This window comes from Myotis daubentonii, chromosome 12, assembly GCF_963259705.1.
Source record: "Myotis daubentonii chromosome 12, mMyoDau2.1, whole genome shotgun sequence".
Classification (NCBI taxonomy): Eukaryota; Metazoa; Chordata; class Mammalia; order Chiroptera; family Vespertilionidae; genus Myotis; species Myotis daubentonii.
The window spans coordinates 62,126,274-62,147,529 of record NC_081851.1 but is presented as its reverse complement, the minus strand read 5'-3'; the positions used below and the strand labels follow the sequence as shown (position 1 = coordinate 62,147,529).

The following is a 21,256-nucleotide window of genomic DNA, read 5'->3' as shown; positions in this document are numbered from 1 at the left end:
TGTTCAACAGAAATAAATAATAAAGTTCCTATTTCCTATTAAAAAAATATGCATTAACTATTTCAATGCTGTTTTTAATATACAATAATGGTATTTCCTTTTTTACTATTGTATTGTGCCTTTTAGCCCTAATTATTTAAAGTAACCAAAAAAACTCAAATAGAGAAAAGATTGTTCATTTTAAATATATTAAATATGATATGATTATTATTTTATTAATTATCCAATGATATACAAACACTAAACCAGAGCATGTCAACATTCTTGGGCATGGTTGAACTAGAAACAAATCAATGACTTATTTTAGCATTAACGTTTTAAATTATATTTAATTTGTGTCAAGTTCATTACGAGTTTACCTCCAGATTCCTACATTATTGGAAATTTTGTAATATACATGAGGTAGATTAGGATAGTTATTAAAAGCATAGACTTCAAAGATGAGCCAGCTGGGTTTGAATCCAACCTCTGCCACTTACTAGCTCTCAGATTTGGGCAAGTTATATTACCTATATGTACCTAAGATTCTTCATTTTATAAAATAGAGTTAATCACCTCATAAGGTTGAGGTTAGAGTCGAAGATGTTAATACCTGTAAAGGGCTCATAAAGGGGCCAGGAGCACAGTAAGTGCTGTGTCATAGTCTGTATGAAGAAAAGGAAAATGGTTGTCTGCCTCTGCAGAGTAAGTCAGTGGAAGAGCCATGGTCAGAACTCTAAGAACCGGAAAGGGACATTAAAAAACTTTTAATAGCCCAGTCAGTGTGGCTAAGTGGTTGAGCATTGACCTATGAACCAGGAGGTCCAGGTTTGATTCCCAGTCAGGGCACATGCCTGAGTTGCAGGCTTGGTCCCCAGTAGGGGACGTGCAAGAGTCAGCTGGTCAATCATTCTCTCCTCATTGATGTTTTTATCTATCCTTCTCCCTTCCTCTCTTAAGTAAAAAAAAAAAGAAATATTTTTTAAAAAAGAAAGAAAAACTTTTATTAGCTACCGCAAATCATATTTACCTTCATAAGTTTTTGGAGGTAATAAAGCCAAGATATCATACAGTCTTAAACGGACCATTGCAGCACTAGCTTTCAGATGAGCTCCATGAGCTTTAATTACAGATGGAATACTAAAATATCAAAAGTATGGTTAGTATCATCTTATTAGAATAAGTATTACTTATAACCATTTTTTTCAGCAATGTATCATTGTACTGACAAATTTACAGTACTTCAATAAGTATTAGGTTTTCATTCAGTTTATTTTGTCAACTTTACTGTAACAGAAACATTATAAAGTACAATTTTATTTCAATATATATCATTACTGCAATTTTGAAAGTCATTTTATAAAAATAAAGTTTTATGTGTTTCCTATATGATACTAGAGAGAAGTAAGTACAAAGCATGACTATGTATCAATATGTGAAATTGGAAATTGTCATGATTGTTTACTTACTGCGACATCATAGTCATGGCACATTCAATAGGGGTCATCAATTTTCTAATCACATCTTCAGTTAGGAGTTCAGGACAATGTGCAACAAAACTCCTCATTGCTAGATAAAATTTTCAAAAGGACAGATTTGCAGCAGTTTTTGTGAGGATAAATAAATTTATAAAATTATATAAAGGTACCTACAATTCTTATTATAAAATATAAAGTTCTAAAACCAGGTAAAACCAAAAGAAGAACCAATTGCAACTATAGAGAAAAATCATTAGAAAAGGCTAGAAGGGTGGGCAGCAGAAACGGAGTGAGGGAAGATAACTTTTAGGGAGATTTCTGTGAGTAGGAATTCAGAAATCTATAACCCAACATGAATCTAGATGACTACAAAGAAAGAAGTTTCCAGACAGAACCAAGAGTGGACACGGTGTACTGACAAATTTACAGTACTTCAATACAGTTTCTTTCAAGGTGCATGAATTTGTGCACTGGGTCCCTTGTTATCTCATAATTAACAAACTGGTGTACATTATTTACAAAATTTCTTTCTAAATCTAAAGGTCTACCAACTTTAGATTATATAGTAAACTTACATATAAGTTTATATTACAAATTTACTACATATTAAAATAAAAATTTTAAGTAGTTCTTTTCCTTCACTTCACAAATATTTTAGTAATAAAAAAAATTCTGAAAGTGCATCCTTTTCAGTTCTTACCACATAAAGCTCCAGCACGGCCTTCCAATGTTACCTGCCAGGTAAAAGAATCGCCTCGGGCCTTCTCGGCCTCCAGTTCCTTTAAAGAACGAGGGAAAACATTTCGCCACAGTAACAACATCTTCGGTAGATGATAACGAACGACAGATGGTCCTAACCGAGAAAAGGAAAATCCAAAATCATACATGTATATACATATATGACATACTTTACAATAAAAAAATTTTAAAAAGAGCCCCACACAAGTTTTAATAATAGCTAGCATTTCACTCTATCTTTATCTCTAACATTAATACCTTAAATTTTCTTTATTGTCTACTGACAGTTATAGAATAAGACAAAAATCCTACTTCAATATCATTATACCTAAAGTCATAAGTGCTCCAAGTAAAAGCCATCCAGCTTGGGTGCGCTGTAAAGACAGCCTGCTGTTTTGGGTAGCAGTTCGTAAGAGATCTTCAGCAATACTAACTACCATCTGCAAAAAAAAAGTTAAAGAAATCAAATAAGAAAGTACATAGCTAATATACTTTATTAAGACAAAAGCTGTCCCTTTTTGTTGTTGCTGCTAACATGTTTTTAAAGAGGCAATTTTGAGACCTACTCAAACCCAATTGCACTGATGACTCTGAGGAGACCCAGAACAGCGTAGTGGTTAAGAGTGAGTTGTGGAGCCAGTCGGCCTATTGTTTCCTGCTTTCTGACCTGGGGCAAATTAACCTCCCTCTCTCAGGTCCCTCACTGGCAAAACAGGAGTAAGAGAAGTGCCTACTTCACTCTTTTGAGGATTAAGTAAGTTCATACAGCAAAGCACTCAGAACAGTGCTGGTCCAAGTACCCACATAACTACTATTATTGGTACTATTATCCTATATTCAAAGGTTTGTTGAAGTCCTATTATGCAAATACCATTAAGCTAACCTTACAGTGCTTAGAGTGTTAAAGAGAGAAGGCGAAGGAAAAATGGGAAGTAACAAGTAGCATGTAATTAAATGACAAATAGTACAAAGGTGGTAGTGGTCAGAAAAGCTACCAAAGACTGAATAGTTTTGAAGAGATTTCATGAAAGAGATGAACATGAATTGGGTCTCTAAACAAATAGATAAGTTTGGTACAGGTGAATGAACAAGAAAGGGGAGAAATTCTATAGTAAGAGATTAGCATGAGCAAAGGCATGGAAACTGAAGAAAGCAAGATGACTAGTCTGCTTAAGAGCAGTGAGAAATTAGAATGAATGGGTAGAGTTTGCCAGAGTCTGAGTACTAGGTAGACCCTAAGGGACTCTGAACAATGTGAAATATGAAAGTGTGTGGAAGAGATGGGAGAAAAAGATATCAAGGATAATCAGCCACGACACAATTGTATGACAAAGGGAGAAGGAAGCCTAGATTCAAATAGTAACTATGAAACTCACAGGAATGAACTCACAGGTCATGGGCCTAATAACTCGGAAGAAGAAAAAAAGAAGTTAAAATCTAGCCCAAATCTGCCTATATAAAGTTGCAAATAATATTTTAAAAATATTCCTGAGAAGAAAATCATGATGGTAGTAGGAGGTTAGTAGAAAGGAAAAGAAGAAAAGTAACTGATTAAAAAAAAACCCATTCAACTCTATTATCTAATGCTTAATAATGGCAATAGCATATTAGCATATTCTCCTGACATCTTTTAATACAGCAGTGTGAATTTTTATTTCTAAAAGCTGAAAGAAAAGCTTTGATTTCTAAATTATATTAATTACTTATGGTTTTTCTCTAAAATAAATTATAAAATGATACTATAACCAAACAAAAGCTACTTGTTATTCCTGTGTCATAATTAAATATCAAATTTTATAGTCTGTCAATTCCATTTTAGCAGAATACCTATTTTATAATATCATAGTAAAACTGTTGTCTATCTTCTGATCACCTTGTTCAACAGTAAACACAGAAGGTATTCCAACAGACTGAAGCCCACATGACAAACACTTGCAAGTCTAGAATTTCTGTCCTACCTTTCCCTTGGCATGAGGAATGCCCAATGGACACTGATGGACTCCACCTAACAGGGCAGCCATTGCAAAACTGTATCCACTAACGGCTTCTGGTGAAGTTTTCAGGTTGTTGAGCCGCTCTGCACACCTGTCTAGAAATGGTGTCAACTGGAAAGGTAATGCCACAGCCACACAGCGCAAGCACCAGGCAGCAGCGAGCCGAGCAGCCATACTTGGATGAAGAAGCACAGAAGTCACAGTCTCCAAAAGTCCTAACAAAGAAAATACTCAAAAAATTACTCTTTAATGAAGTCAAACAATTTCATGAACAGAAGACTATGTACAATAATTAAAATCATAATTATTATGGCTTCAAACATACTTTCCGAACTTTGCCAAAAACACATACATTACCTCATAAATAGCAAAATACTTTAAAGGAACATTTTCTACAAAGAACATAGTATAATTACATTCAATAAAATATAAATGTGGATGTAAAATTAAATGAAAGTATTCAGCAAATTTTAGTCAAAAACTACCATGACTTTTTTTATTTGTTTCCCCAAACTTTATTCCACTATTTAATTCAATACTATCACAGTGAATTTTAAGTTAAATAAAACTCTACTTTTACCAAATGATCTAAACTGCTAATTTGATGACAAGCAACTAACCAGGAGCGAAATATCGATTATACTATGATTTTAAAAAATGGTAAAAGAATATTTCTGCACGTAAGTGGATATCATACCTATAGACGCTTCCTGAATTAGAGGGGAGGCAGTGGCGTTGAGACTCTGCACCAGGCTCCCCAGCTCCTGGAGGGCGCAGACCATCACATGCTGGCTGGCTGCGATGTCTGCTGCTCCAGACTTGTTTTCACTGCTAGTGTCATTCACTACTGCTTCTGGAAACACAGCAGCATGTCATCAATGAGCGTGAGTTAAATATAATTTTCTTGATCTACATAATTATATTCTTAAATCATCCTACTTGATACCTGAGTGTTAGAACTCTGTATGCTGTTATTTCTCAGCAGAAAATTTATGTAAATAATAGTGAAGTAACCTAAAAACATTATTTAATGACTTCACGACAATGCTTTAATACATATATACTGAGATATTTTGTCTGCTTCTAAGATAAGACCTAACTTTAGTAAGCAGCAGCAAACTACAGTGTACAAAAGCACATGCTCTAGAGAAAGAAGACTTGGGTTCAAACCCCAGTTTACCCAGTCATATTAGCTATCTGGCGCTGGGCAAGATACTCAGCCTACCTAGGTCAAGTTCCTCCTCTGCTGAAAGGGTTAAGTGCCTATCTTGAAGAGTATTGTTACAGTCAGTCAGTGCATATAAAGAATTTAACACAGTGCTGCCCTCAATACATATTTTATAAATTTTAGTGGCTATTATTGTTACTTACTATTATTACTGCTATATATTGATAGTATCATCAAATTACTGACCAGAAAGTGGATATGTAAGGAAAGAGGCTTTAGAACTTCTTAGTGGAATGTTCCTCAAAGTCCCCATTCACTTTGCTGCCCCCTCCCATCACCTTTTAATGTCCACTAGACTTGGAATGTATTTAACATAGAACAGCTGTAAATCCCTTGTGAATTTACTAATTGAGAATACATTCTGGCCCATAAATTCCAGATATATAGCATTATATTTAATTAAGCTTTTAGGATTTTTAAATCAAATGACTACTATGGCCTTAAGATTAATAACTCATAAATGACAGTAAAACTTTCTTACTCTTTTTGCATTCACTATGAATTACTAAATTATAAAATATAGAATATAGAATAATAGAATACAATAAATTAAAACATTATGGACTCTAATTAAATAGCTCTTTTCTTCTTAGCAATTTCTGGACTTTGAAATGCATGAATTCTTCCTTTGATTACTAAACTAGAAGCTGCCTGAACAGGTAGTTCTCTGTATCTGGTTCACTATTTTCCTCCCACGATTTGGTAGTATTTCTGGCACTCAAACATTTCTTCAATGAATCAATGTACAAAGATTTTTCAAGTTGTACACCTAGAATATATTGCTCTTTTAACATATCTAAAGACCTACTAGTATACCTCATTAACTTAAGCACCCTTTAATTCATAATTTATAATTTTTCAGTTAGCCCTGTACATTTAAAAGATGGTTTGCAAAGATATAAACAACAAAAACTATAACTAAACTGTGTGTACTTGTAAAACTTATAAAATTATTTTCTCTAAATATAAATTACTGATTATTATCTTTCATTAAATTCTTATTTCTAAGGACCTCTATTAGGCAATATAATGTGCCTGATTAAAGTTAATGTATATTACCAAGAGTGATAAAACTAAACTGTCTTATAGTGCCGGGAGCCGGTCCATGCTTGCTGTTTCAAGGGACCTGGCATATATGGCATACTGTTCTTAATATGTTTGCTCACCTTCTTGGCACTATGTGTTTTAACCAAGGTCTCTGAGAAAGGTTGTTTCCCCAGGTAGGGATTTTCCCCTGAAGTTAGGGAGGGAATAAAACCTCTTAACTAAGTGCCAGGCGGGTAATTAATCACTTTAACTACGAACAATCATGCTTAAGCTACATAATCTTTACTCCCTGGAATGGAGATAAGAAACGCCCTAACCTTTGGAATAGAGATTGATAGGATTGGAATCAACTGGTATAAATACAGACGTAAGAACACAGAACTTAGAAGACAGAACTTAGAAGACAGAACCTACACAGAACCTAGAGACAGAAGAACTTCGCTGGAGAGAACATGGCAAAAGATCCTGGACAGAAACTGGCCACAGAACCTGCAGACAGAACCTAGCGAGAGAACCTGGCTGAAGAACCTAGAGACAGAACCTGACTACAGAACCTGGATAGAACATAGCAAGAGAACCTGACTAGAACCTGGTGACTGAACCTGGCTGGAGAACCTAGCGAGGGAACATGGCTACAGAACTTGGCTGGAGAACCTGGCTGGAGAACCTAGCAAGAGAACATGGATACAGAACCTGGCTGGAGATCCTAACCAGAACCTGGCTGGAGATCCTGAACAGAACTTGGCTAGAGAAACTGACTGGGCTGCTGATCAACTGAACGCTGTCTCCGTGTCTTTCCTTCTTCGCCGACTCCATCTATGCCTTTGGGAACCCCTGGACCTGCTGGGGTTGGACCCCGGCATTATAGAATTTACATTTAACTTGCTTTGATTTCCTAATCGAATTGTAAGCTCCATAAAGGCAGGAACTTTATCTCACTCACTAGAGGCCAATGCACAAAATGTGCAAGGGGCTCGGCCTCTGCCGCAGCAGCGGCTGCCTCTGCCTCGGTGAAGTGGCTGCCTCTGCCTCGGCCCGCACCACCACAGCTTCGTCCAGAAGGTTGCCTGGTCTAATTAGCATATTATGCTTTTATTATTATAGATTATTCAAACCTTAAAGTACTGCTTTGGAATTTCAGACTATTTGTTAAACTAAAAAATTTATAAACTTGATACTTCTTAGAAAAGGGTTTCTTTTAATTATGAATTACTGGGGTTTCACAATATATCCTATAATGTGCTAAAGCCACCTGTAATTATTCTTCTCAAGTCTTCATATTAAGTCTAGTAAGGGAGGGGAAAAACCAACATGTATATATAAAATAAAAGGCTCCAAACACAAAAATCACATTGATTATTCCTTAAAGAGAGCAAAGTAATACTGCTGTGTACCGGGAGAGCTATAAAATCAGTATAGGTACTTAAAATAAGACAAAAACCCTAATTTTATAAACATGCTACCAAAATCTTTAAAAACTATTTCACTAAAATTATGTTGCTTTAATATCAAATAAGAGTACTCAATAAAATGACTGTTAAAATACAACCCAGAGTGATAGGGGAGGCTAGGGGACTGTCTAGGGCGGGGGGATAAAATGGATACATATGTAATACCCTTTGTAATACTTTAAGCAATAAAAAAAAAAAAAAAAATGAAAGAAAGAAAAAAGAAAAAAAAAAATACAACCCAGAAAAATATATAAATAAATCAGATGTTGGTATCTATATATATATAAAAGCCTAATATGCTAAGTGTCCAACCAACGTGCACTGACCACCAGGGGGCAGATGCTCCAACCGGTAGGTTAGCTTGCTGCTGGGGTCTGGCCAAATGGGACTGGGTAACACCGGCGGGACACACCCTGGAGCCCTCACACAGTCCCTCCGCAGCCGGCCAACCTGCCATAGTCCCTCCCCAGCCAGCCAGCCCCAATCAGCCCCGATAGGGACTGGGCAAGATGGGCCGGACACACCCAGGAGCCAACCTCCCGCATTCCTTCCCCAGCCTCTAAAATATTTCTTCTAATTAATTTTCTTTCAATGTGCACAAATTCATGCACCAGGCCTCTAGTTTATTAATAATAAAAAAGAACTAAATGACTAAGGCAATCAATAACATTATTACATCAATCCTTACCTACTACTTTCATCTGTTTTCCAATAGCTTGGCATATTTCTTTGGCAGCTGCAATCTGGGCTTTTTCACCTAGCAAGCTGCCCACGGTAGCTCTCAGGATAAAGGAGACACATCGTCTTGAGTACACAGCCTCTACATGTGTTTGCGTTGCCCGAGGATGAGAAACCAGATCAAGTACGTGGGATAAGAATGTAGCAAAGCTACGCTCCAACCATTGACCACCCAATGTTGTGACAAAAACAACATATGCCTATAAATAGATTAAGATACAACTTCAAATACATGTTTATAAATGAACTGAAATTACAGATAAAGCAACCACAGAAATAACTGACAACAGCATGCAAATAAATTATATTTGAGATTAAAATACAGAGAATTTAAAACATGAGACATTTTTAGTACTTCTAGTATAGGAATTCTCTTTGACTGACATAGTTAAGACAATAGCTTTGTGAAGAACACAGTGAGTGGTAAAGGATGAAAGGGAAGCTGAATTTATCCTGGTTATGAAGAAGGTAATAGGTTATAGGAATAAGAAAACCCTAACACACTAAATAAATACAGACCTAGAGCTACAAATCACTTGCTTTTGACTTCAAGATAAAAAATGGTTACTTCTATTTACACTTGTTTCAGGAAAAAGAAGTAGTTGAAGTGATTTTGACTAAAATCACAATGAAATATTTCATCTTATTAGGCATTTTTATTAGATCATTAACCATAACATCTTACTTGGTGTTATTATTTTAAAATTATAATTCTAAGTCAGGTTTAATTTCAGAATTACATTGGTGATTAACAATTTATGAAAACCCAAAGTATTAACCAATATTTTTAGCTACAGGATCAGTGATCAAAATTAAAATCTAAATGTCTCAAGCTACCTAAATAACATTTAAATTACAACAGAATTATTTCACATCTGATTTTCTAAAAAGTAAAATTTTCTTAAATGTTTATATAAATAGTAGACATAGGCTTATTCATATATCATTAAATATCTAACCTTGCCATATAAGCATGCAATTTGGATTTTAAATGTAATTCATTCATTTCGTAAAAGAAATGTTTTGAAAGAAACCAGACAAGATTAAAAATCTGTGTCTGTACTATACTTAGTAAGAGTCCTCCATGAATTTTCACAATGATATGAACAGAACTCTTTTATACATGTATTACAAACCTGTGTGACTCCAACTCTCACTTCACGATTAACAGACCCTCCAACTTTTAGCATTTCTCCACCACTCTTTAAGAAACCTGACCCTCCGCGCAGAAATCCTGTGGCCATGAGTTCTAAGACTTCATCAAATGTCGCTCGCTTCACATTCTGGCGCATTACTTTCAGGATGAAAAGTAAAATTATAAACAAAATAGTTTGTTATAAGTTAAATAAAACTTTCTAATAATCTAGCTTGAAAAGTCAAGTAATTATTTTTAAGCATACCTAAGTTACCACAAAGGAGATAAGGCCATTGAATTTTCCTATTTTCTTAAAATTGACAATGTACTTATAAAAATAAATTCAATTTGAAGCAAAAATGCTAAGAATAGAAAGAACTAAAAATCAAAATCAATTCAATAAATCTATGACAGAACAGTCTAATAATGATGCAACCTCAATATGTGTAACACAAGGACAAAGCATATACCCACAGCAGATACTAACTGATCACAGACAGCTTCCTTCCCAAAACTGAGATGGACACAAAGAAACTCCGTCAGTTACCAATGCCTTACAATGTCACTGGAGCCCTAGCCGGTTTTCTCAGGGGTTAGAGCAGTGGTCGGCAAACCCATTAGTCAACAGAGCCAAATATCAACTATACAACGATTGAAACTTCTTTTGAGAGCCAAATTTTTTAAACTTAAACAATATAGGTAGGTACATTGTTGTTAACTTAATTAGGGTACTCCTAAGGCTTAGGAAGAGCCACACTCAAGGGGCCAAAGAGCCACATGTGGCTCGCGAGCCGCAGTTTGCCGACCACGGGGTTAGAGCGTTGGCCTGCGGACCGAAGGGTCTCTGGTTCGATTCCTGGTCAAGGCACGTACCTTGGTTGCAGGTTCGATCCCCGAATCAGTCACGGCTCATGCGGGGGCAACCAATCAATGTGTCTCTCTCACACCAATGTTTCTCTCTCTCCCCATTCCCCTCCTCCTTCCCTTCCACTCTGTCTGAAAAATCAAAGGAAAAAATATATCTTGGGTGAGGATTAAAAAAAAGTCACTGGATTACAGTTGTCTGGCCATCTTTGGTATACAGGTTCATATTTTATGAAGTCCTTTCACATATATATAGTAGCGAATATAATCTTCACAAAAATTCTGAAGAGACATAGAGCTCATGATTAAGAATGTAGGCTTTAGAATGTAACCGCCTGAATTTTAAATTTCAGCTCTGACACTTAACACAACACTTAAACAAAAATTATATGATCTCTCTAAACTTCAAATATCTTGTTTATAAAATGGCAATAACAACAGTACTTACAATTCACAGGTCTTTTGTGAGGATTAAATAAACAATTCTGTTGTATGCTTAATTCAATGTCTGGCACAGAGCACTTAAAAAGATGTTACCTGTCATCGTCATCATCTAATTCACAGACTGACATAATTATTATTATTATTATTTTAAATATATATTTTATTGATTTTTTACAGAGAGGAGGGGAGAGGGATAGAATTAGAAACATCAATGAGAGAGAAACATCGATCAGCTGCCTCCTGCACACCCCCTACTGGGGATGTGCCCACAACCAAGGTACATGCCCTTAATTGGAATCGAACCCGGGACCCCTCAGTCTGCAGGCCGACACTCTATCCACTGAGCCAAACTGGGTAGGGCAACATAATTATTATTAAAGATGAAGAGAACAAAGCTCAAGGGGTTTCACAACTAATAAACATAGGAGCTAGGACTTGACTCTATAACATCTGACTCTCCTTCTCTATAGATATGGAGTAGGGGTGAGGACACAGCACAGCTGGCTCTGCTCAGCTCTACACACCACTGTCCCTGAAGCATCTCCATGAGATTGGGAGCCACAGGAGATGTCACATGAAAAGTCAATGCTGCCTCTGATTCTGTTCACAACGATGGCCAAGAAAAAATGAACAATAATACTATGTTACAAATGGGGATCTAGTCATCAAAGATTTAAAATAAAAAAGCGTATCAAGTGTCTGATTTAAAGCCCTTGAATATCATACAAAATCACTGCATAAATCTTACTTGCTTGTGTTCAACATACTTGCTGTAATATTACCTTGTACATTATCATCATAAAAAATTTCTTGACGATACCAAGAAAAAACGCCATTTGGGTACTTTAATGTTATGAAAAGTAGAGAAATACCTAATGATTGAAATCCTTTAAAGTGACTTGCTGATGAGTAATAACTCATTTAGAAGGAAGCATTCCATGTACCTTCAAGTGTCTGCGACAGTCTAGGTCAGGGGTTGGAAACAATGGTACCTGTTGCTTGCTTTGGCATTAGTGCTGTCGCCATGACTGTTCCTAAGAGTTTAGACACTGCCACTCGCACTCCATAATTTGAGTTTTCCAAAGCCTTAAAGCAGAGAGTGGCTATATTTTCCAGTTCAGCAGTCCACATGAACACAGCTTCATTCTGTAGTTCTAGTAGACACTGTCATTAAAAAAACAACACAAAAAAACTAAATTACACCCTAAAACTTCCACTTCCAGAGATGGCATAACAAGAACCAAATTTACTCTCCAGAAATAAACAAAATGTGGGACAAAAAATATAAAACAACAGTTTTCAAGACACTGGACATCAGGAGATAAAGGATAGTGATCCTTAAGAAATGGAAAACAAGCCAGGTGAACCCTACAGCATTATAAATTGGTCTAGTACTAACCTTGGCAACTGCACATCGAACAGCCATGGACCTGTCAGTCAAGAGGGACCTGGCATTCTTGTAAATATCACGATGCGAAGAGGCTGCTGCACCACCCAGCCCATTCAGAACTTTCTGTAGACTCATTAAGATTTCACTTCGCCCTTGAGACTACACTCAAACATAAAGAAAAGTTAAAACTAGATTGCAAAACAAATTCCACATTTAAACAAGAACATACCAAAACACAAAAATTCTGTAGCCCTAACGGCCTTACCTCTAAATTGTAAATAGTAATAAAAAATAAAATTAAGTATTCTAGAAAGTACCTGAAAGGTAAAAACAATTACTAACTTCAATTAAATTGTATCTTTCTGAGAAATTAGGTTACAGCAAGTAAACACATTCCCATGTTTCCATGACCTGTTGAAGTGCAATATAATGAAACTATGAAGACAAACTCAAAAGCTTTAGTATCATATCTTAAGGACCCACACTTTCAGAAAGTGAAAGATTAAGTAAAAAGTAGTTAAAAAATAATATAAGCCATCTAAAAAAAAAAAATAAATAAATAATAATAATAATATAAGCCATCTAAGAGAAAGAAGACATCCAACACATTTTAAAAACTTGTCAGTTATGCTAAATTCTCATTTTCTGGTGATGAATTCAAACTCTTGTTTTCATATACTTATAGTGCTTGATTCATGTTTCTAATAGCATATTTATTCAAATACAGATATCACTCACCAGACTATAAGCTTTTTGATGTCAGGAACCCTGTCTTATTCATCTTTATATGCCCAGTGCCTGACAATATGTCCTCAATTCTTACTTAATAAATAAATAAATAGTTCCCAGAAGACACTGTCCAAATCTTTAGCTTTCCAAAAGGAAATTAGACTATGAGAGTCCAGGGCTTAGGCTATTTTTAGTTAACTTCAAGTTGACAAGGAATTTTCAAAAGCATTATCAAATTGACATGACAAAACAGAACTATTTTTACTTGACAATAGCTGCTGTGAATAGACTAATGTCCCACTACCCAAAAGATTAGTTCACGTCCTAAGTGCCATTACCTGTTGACATGACTTTATTTGGAAATAAGGTCTTTGCAGGTGAAATCAAGTAAAGAGGAGGTCATACTGGACTAGGAGGTACGTCCTAATCCCATGACTGGCGCCCTTACAAGAGAAGACTTTAGATACAGAACACAGATGAATAGGGCAAACACCATGTGACAAGGAGGCAAAGTCTGGAGAGAGGCATCTACAAACCAAGGAATACCAAGGAATGCCAAGGGTTGCCAGTAACCTAACTAGATGCTAGAACAGCCGTGGGCAAACTACGGCCCGCGGGCCGGATCCGGCCCGTTTGAAATGAATAAAACTAAAAAAAAAAAAAAGACCGTACCCTTTTATGTAATGATGTTTACTTTGAATTTATATTAGTTCACACAAACACTCCATCCATGCTTTTGTTCTGGCCCTCCGGTCCAGTTTAAGAACCCGTTGTGGCCCTCGAGTCAAAAAGTTTGCCCACCCCTGCGCTAGAAGGCAAGGAAGGCTTCTTCCCAGGAGGCTTCAGAGGAAGCATGTTCCTGCTGCCACCTTGATGTCAGGCTTCTAGCCTCCAGAACAGTGACACAACACATTTCTGTTGTTTTAAGCTACCCAGTCTGTGCTAATTTATTCCATTTAGAACTTTCTGTAATGGCAAAAATATCCATAAGGCTAAATAAAAAATGACACGTAAACTTATTCTTTCTCAAAGAAAAGCATTCTTTCCCTTCTCCCTGAAACATGAGGTAATTACATTAAAAAAAGAGCAAGTAATTTTTTTTGCAAGTCATAACTTTAAATTACCTTCCTGCTAAACAGTATGAATACCACAGTGACAGAAAAAAGACACACATATATTTTTAAACGACATTAACTCCTGCCACTAGCAAAACACTTAAATAATATTTGTTGTAAAACTTACCTCTGCACTTTTCAGAGATTTCAAAAGATTATTTACTGTTTCTGGAAATGTACTGCCTAGCATTCTCCCCATTTTTTCATAAAATGCTCCAACACAAGTCACTGCAGCCCTGTGAGAGGTGGTATTTTCTTTAGTCACTGTTCAGGTTAATAACATAATTTTATCACACTTTTCTCATTTTCAGAAAACAATTTATATTTGGGCAGGACACTTTTGACTACAAATCTTTTAATTTTCAACTTTAAAAAACACCTTGTTTATTCTTTATAATTACAAGAAATACTATGGTTTATCAACTTTCATTCTTGTTAGGAAAACAAGAGAATAAATGTATATTTATGTAACAAATCATACCCATCCTTTGGAAAGAAACTCAAACTTTCTTTTCATGAAGACTTCTCAAATTATATCATCCCACAAAGATCCCTCTCTTCTCTCATATATAATACTGTCAACCACTCATTTTGACAAAATTATATTGTTAACTGTGTTTTGACTTGACCATTCTATTTGGTTATATCTTGTCCTTCCAAAGGAAATGTCAACTCTGGAAACAGGAAACCTCTTAGTATACAAATAATAGTAAACAATTACTTAAAAAATTTAATCTAAATGGCTTTAATAAAACACTTGGCTATAGAAATGTAACAGCAGCCTATTTCTTCAGGAGGGAGGAAACCACCCAACCATCACTCATATAAACAGTAAATAAGTGAATAACTATGAGAGACTGGAGTAGGGCACAGAGATGAAGAACATTTATGTGGGAGTCTGGCAGATGTGTGCCTAAATCCCAGAACCTGATACCTAATAGCTATGTGTCCTGAGCAAGTTACTCTGAGGCTGAGAAAGGGTACATAAATTTAGCTCACTATCATACATGTAGTAAAATCAGGGAATCGACCTTCACCTCTTTGACTCCAAATCCAATGTTTTCAATACTCTCCAGTCATAAAAAATGACTGAGGTCACCTACCAGAATATTTTAGGAAATCCCTAAACAGAAACCATAAATCCACTGGAATTACATATAAATAACATGCAATATGTAATAAATTCTACTTAAGCAGAACTATAAAATCACGTGTGGTGGAGAACTAAATCTTCAAATCATTAACATAGCTTCAAACTCCAAAATAAAGTGGAAAGCACTTACACTCCCTAATCTCTTCTAAAGCTTTTGAGATCTATATCTAACCCGAACACAAAATTTAATCACAACTTATCTATGCAGTTGAAAGCAGACCAAAGAATCAGTGTTCAGATTAATTTTCTCATTTTCTCTGTAAGCTATTACACTGGCTCTGGCATCCTGAATATTGGTGTTCTAGAGTTGTATCCTTGGCACCTTCTCTCCTCACTCTTCCTAGGTAACTTTATCCCTACCAAAGGGTTCAGCCTACTCCCAAAACTCCGTTCTCTACACACCAAAACTACATTCTCAACTCTGATCTCTAAAACCCAGACCAGGATTACCACCTGCCAATTACATACTGTCAATTGGCTATTTCTAGAATTAAACTCATCATCTTCCCCTCATAACTTGTTTCCTCTACTAGTTTGTATCTTTTGGTAAAAGCACTGTAAATAAGGTATAAATAAGCCATTTCTGTTTCCAATTAGAAGTTTCCTTTGCCTAGAAAACAGGTTGGCAAACTACAGCCTGCAGGCCAAATCTTACCCATCATCTAGCTTGCCACCTGCTTTTTAAATCCTCCTATATAATAAAACCCTAATATGCAAATCGACTGATCAGCGGAATGACAGGCAGTATGACCCACAGGGGGAGCACCAATCAGCCAGAAGCTGGGCTCACGGCTGGCGAGTGCAGCAGGGGTGGCAGGAGCCTCTCCTGCCTCTGTGGCAGTGGTAAGGAGTAGCGAGCAGTAGGGCAGTAAGGAGCGAGGGGTCCCGGACATCCCCTGAGGGGTGCTGGACTGTGAGAGGGTGCAGGCCAGGCTGAGAACACTCCGCCTCACGAATTTTGTGCACCGGGCCTCTAGTAGTTTTATAAGAACACAGCCATACTATTTATTTATATACTGTCTGTGGCAGAGGTAAGGAGTTGTCTACAGAGCCAAAAATGTTTATTATCTGGCCCTTTTCATAGTTTGTCTATCCCCGGCTTATCACATCCATCTTTTCTTCCCATCTTAACCTCTTACTTGACTAATTTCCATGTTCCTTCCTTAATGATTGCTCTTTAGCTGATGCTTCTTTGAGAAGCCCTCTTTGACACTGCTCTCCTGCACACCACAGCTAAGCTTACTTAGGTGTAATTTTCCCTCCCATAGCACTCCTCATGGTACCATAACTGCTATGCTTTCACAGCATGGGTCCCCATACTCATTATCTGCAAGACCTGCTTCAAAATGCCTGCCCTTGATCCACACCACAGAATGGTTCTAGGAGTTGGGTTAAATTCTTAATCTAGGGGTCAGAAAGCTTGCAAGCAAAATGGTCTCTGTCACAGGTACTCAACTCTGTCATTACAACATGAAAGCAGCTACTCCTCAATGCATAGACATGTCTGCATCCCAACAAAACAGGCATCAGGCTGGATTTGGCCTGTGGGCTACAGTTTGCCTATTCTTACCTCAATCCCATCACCTAGAAATTCTTTATGTTTCTTTCCACCCCTGCCGAGAATATTATCTCCATCCAACTTACCAAAAGACCCCTGTGCAAATTGCTGACATTATATCAATCCTCTGTAGTTTGCTGAAAGTCCTGGTGGCAATGGGAAAATGTTGAAATAGAATCCCTTCCCCAGACCTACTGAGGGAGCTTTTATTGTCAGTAGCATGCCTCGAGCTCCATCTATCTGGAGGTCTTTATAATCAGCAGCCCCTTATTAAGACAAGTTACTCTTAAAAAAAAACAAAAAAAAAAACACCTAAAAACATGCAAGGGTCGATCTCAAAGTAAGTACTTACAATTTTGTTGGTAAATAGGCTGCAGTGTCATCTTTACTTCTGATAATGTCATTACATTTTTCAAGTGTTTGAAAAACAGTGAAAGTATCCCCAATGCTATAGAGGGCTGCGAGATTTTTAGCTAACAATTTTCGTGTCGGTGGTCCAGGTGAACTACTTATTAATCCGGTTAATTGTTCAACAAGTTTTTTCTGTTTTTCCTTAACATCAGTCTGTTATAAAAAAAATAAAGAACATCGACAGTTTTTTAAATATGTACTTTTGTTGCCTTTGAGTAAAAATAAAAAATACTTAACAGTTAAGGCATTCTAATAATTAGGATATATATTACATTAGGCATAAAACAATAAATGAGAATTTTTCAAGATGAGTTCAGTAGGAAATTAATCGTTCTTTACTAAATAGCTTCCTTTGTTCCCCTCCAAAAGTTTCCATGCCAACTTACTAAGAAATAAATAGTCCCAGGATGTATAATATTGGGCATATACGCAACTGATGTCTTTAGAACCCAGATAACTCCTTTTTAAAAGCAAATTCAGTAGTCCAAAAAGTTATAGGTCAGTGAAGGAAATCAAAAGAAATTTTGAAGGAGCCTTAAGCAACAGGAAAAACACTCAGATCTACCCATACTCAATACTAAAAATTCATTCATTCAAGAAATATGTATTGTGCACTTATTATATGCCATGCACTATTTTAAGGCATGACTATTCTAGGCAACAGTGAACTCTAGAATTTACATTCTAGAGGGGAGACACAGAATTTACCAAGTAAACACTGAATAGTGTGAGTTATTACTATTTTACATAGATTAGTGAGGAAAGGCCTCCCTGAAAAGAAGTGGTGTAAGATATGCAGATATCTGGGAAAGTAACATTCCAGGCAGAGAAAACTGTGTAAAGGCCTGGAGGAGGGTGTATGCTTAGCATGCTTGAGGACAGTGAGAAGGCCAGTATGGCTGGAGCAGAGTATGAGACAGGAAGTAGTAGGAGATGAAATCAGAGAGATAGAAGGGACCACACTGTGTCGTGCCTTATACATCACTGGAAGAACTTTGTGTTTTATTCTGAGAGTGTGAAGCAGAGGAAGGACATGATCTAAATGTTTTAACAGGTTCATTCTGACGGCTGAGCTAAGAATACAAGGAACATGTTGGAAGCAGTGAGCACTTAGGAAGCTTTTTGCAATAATCCAGATGAGAGATGGGGCTGATAACAACTGAGAAGATGAAAAGCAATTTAATTCTGGATATATTTAGTGGATAGATCCAATTGGAGTTGCTGATGATTATGATGTGAAATTTGAAAAAAAAAAAAAAAAAGTAAAAAATGCCTCTAAGGTTTATGACCTGACCAATTGGAAGGATGAAATATTCATTTCCTGAGATGAAGAGCACTAAAGAAAGGACAGGTTTGGAAAGGGGGAATCAATAATTTGTTTTTGAATACGTTAACTTTGAATATACTGTTTAGATAGCCAAGATAAAGAGGTAGAGTGTCTCATTGGCTATCTGGGAGTCATTACTATATAGATCAGCGGTTCTCAACCTGTGGGTCGCAACCCCTTTGGGGGTCGAACGACTCTTTCACAGGGGTCGCCTAAGACCATCGGAAAACACGTATATAATTATATGTTGTTTTTATGATTAATTACTATGCTTTAATTATGTTCAATTTGTAACAATGAAAATACATCCTGCATATCAGATATTTACATTACGATTCATAACAGTAGCAAAATTATAGTTATGAAGTAGCAACAAAAATAATTTTATGGTTGGGGGTCACCACAACATAAGGAACTGTATTAAAGGGTCGCAGCATTAGGAAGGTTGAGAACCACTGGTATAGATAGTAGTAAAAATCTGAAAATAGATGGTATCACTGTAAGAATAAGTATAGACAGATTTTTTAAAAAAGAAGGCTACCCAGAACTGAGAAAGAACCAAGAGAAGGAAATGAGGAGTAACTAGTGCAGAAGAGAACTAAAAGCAAATGGTGTCTTGGCGACTACGAATAGGAGGACTTCATGCAGTGTGCATCCACAGGAACGACAACAATCTATTGTTTAATTTGAATGGAGGTTTACAGATGTCCATATTATCATGCTTCAATAGATAACTTTGTATATACTCTTTCGTATTTTTCAATTTCAGAACTAAAAAATACTTAAGTCTTTCAGGTAGAAGTTCAGCTATGTCAATTAATACAGAATACTGATCCATTGATTTGGGCAATTTGAGATCACTAATGATTGAACAAGAGCTGTTTCAGTGGAGTAGAGGCAACAAATATTCAGCTGGAGGGGGTTTAAGAGAAAATAGAAACCTCTGTGAAAGAAACCTTACTAAAACTATACTAAAGGGCAACCCCCCCAAAACCACAAATCCACAAGGGTAAAGAAAACAGGAAATGAATCAATGCAAAAGATGGAAGCCAGGTTATCTCCAGTAGGGAGAGCTGATAAGAGACCCAACTTACAAGAAATCCCCTAAAAGCTCATGCTGTTTATTCGTGTTGCTTTGAGGCTCCAGGAGTTTATGGAGAAGTGAAGTTCTGTCTAGAAATGGAGGGAATGATTGAGAATCTACGACTCCCATATCTTTCTCCTCTATTCTGGACTTATGGGGCCCAGGCACAGCTGTGGGCTGAGAAAATGGCACTGAAAACAGGGTGGCTAAGTGAAAGTTTACATAATGAATGCTGCAGTCCCCGGCCTTCTCCTTCAATTCCTACAACCAGGCAAGTAGTCGTACACCCTACAACACGAGAGCAGAAAAGTCTCTTCTGGGGAACGACTAGCCAAGAGAAACCTATGATACTACCGGCAAGTGTTTCTCAAAGAACTGGACTAGTCAGCAGGTGAAGTACAATGAACAAACTTCACCCTGCCCAGAAAAGCATTTCACGACTCACGCTCAAATTTGAGCAGACATCCAAAGACCATCAGATTTTGAGCAAAGTGTCTAATTTTCAAGACAGAAAAGCAGCACACGGATAATGAGATAGACTATCCAGGGGTGGGCAAACTTTTTGACTCGAGGGCCGGAACAAAAGCATGGATGGAGTGTTTGTGTGAACTAATATAAATTCAAAGTAAACATCATTACATAAAAGAGTACGGTCTTTTTTTTTTTTTTTTTTTAGTTTTATTCATTTCAAACGTTTGCCCACGGCTGGTACGCAGGCCGAAGGAAACGGCGGGAAAGCCTATTAGTAACTCCTCAGAGGTACAAATGAAGATACTGGGGTGGCTAGGCAGCACGGAGGGACCACCTGCAGTGAGAGACGATGAATTCAAAGTGACACCGGTCATATAGCCGTGCTCTTCCCCAGTCACATTCAGCTGACCAGGTGGAGGCACGAAATGGGCAACAAGGGGGGTTGAAAGGAGGTTTGGGGCCCTCGGTCTGCCACACAATAGAGAAAGTACGGACAATACATCCCTATGACAGTAATTTTCGCAAGTTCCATGAGAGACCTACAACCTTTTAAAATATGTTTTCTCACAAATCATGAGCACATAAGATTCTTGATTATGTTAACCCAACTGGGGGGAAAAAAGCAGTATCATACCTTGTTGGCAGCCACCAAGACTTTATCAAGAAATCGCAACCATTCAAAGATAAAAACTGGCCTCTTTGCTTCCGTGATTTGAGCCAAAGCTTCCTCATTAAGCAACAAACTGTGGGCTAACTCCATGACTGAAGTTTTAAATTCACACCTTAAAGTAACAAATTAAAAAAAAAAATACTTGTTAAAAGTCCAGCTTCGTGATTGTAACCACTAAGAAATGAAAAGTCAGGCTTTCCCTCTCATTTCTTTTGAAAAGAAACTACATAACTTCTTTGTGGCAAAACCTGA

At 36.8% G+C, this 21,256-nt stretch overlaps 1 protein-coding gene across 2 annotated transcripts in view; it reads right to left on the bottom strand.

The window, feature by feature from the left end:
* The window catches only part of HEATR5B (HEAT repeat containing 5B), an 83,554-nt gene that overhangs the window by 61,566 nt on the left and 732 nt on the right, over nt 1-21,256 (bottom strand). For both annotated transcript variants that reach the window (XM_059660096.1, XM_059660097.1), the window contains exons 2-14: nt 20,969-21,116; nt 17,394-17,605; nt 14,458-14,566; nt 12,496-12,645; nt 12,089-12,260; nt 9,790-9,947; nt 8,604-8,853; nt 4,887-5,042; nt 4,154-4,404; nt 2,524-2,635; nt 2,158-2,310; nt 1,449-1,548; nt 1,010-1,119 (exon numbers count right to left, since the gene is read on the bottom strand). In XM_059660096.1, coding sequence (XP_059516079.1) covers nt 1,010-1,119; nt 1,449-1,548; nt 2,158-2,310; nt 2,524-2,635; nt 4,154-4,404; nt 4,887-5,042; nt 8,604-8,853; nt 9,790-9,947; nt 12,089-12,260; nt 12,496-12,645; nt 14,458-14,566; nt 17,394-17,605; nt 20,969-21,094 — 2,059 coding nt within the window. In that variant the 5' untranslated portion in view covers nt 21,095-21,116. The remainder of the gene's footprint in view (nt 1-1,009; nt 1,120-1,448; nt 1,549-2,157; nt 2,311-2,523; nt 2,636-4,153; nt 4,405-4,886; nt 5,043-8,603; nt 8,854-9,789; nt 9,948-12,088; nt 12,261-12,495; nt 12,646-14,457; nt 14,567-17,393; nt 17,606-20,968; nt 21,117-21,256) is intronic.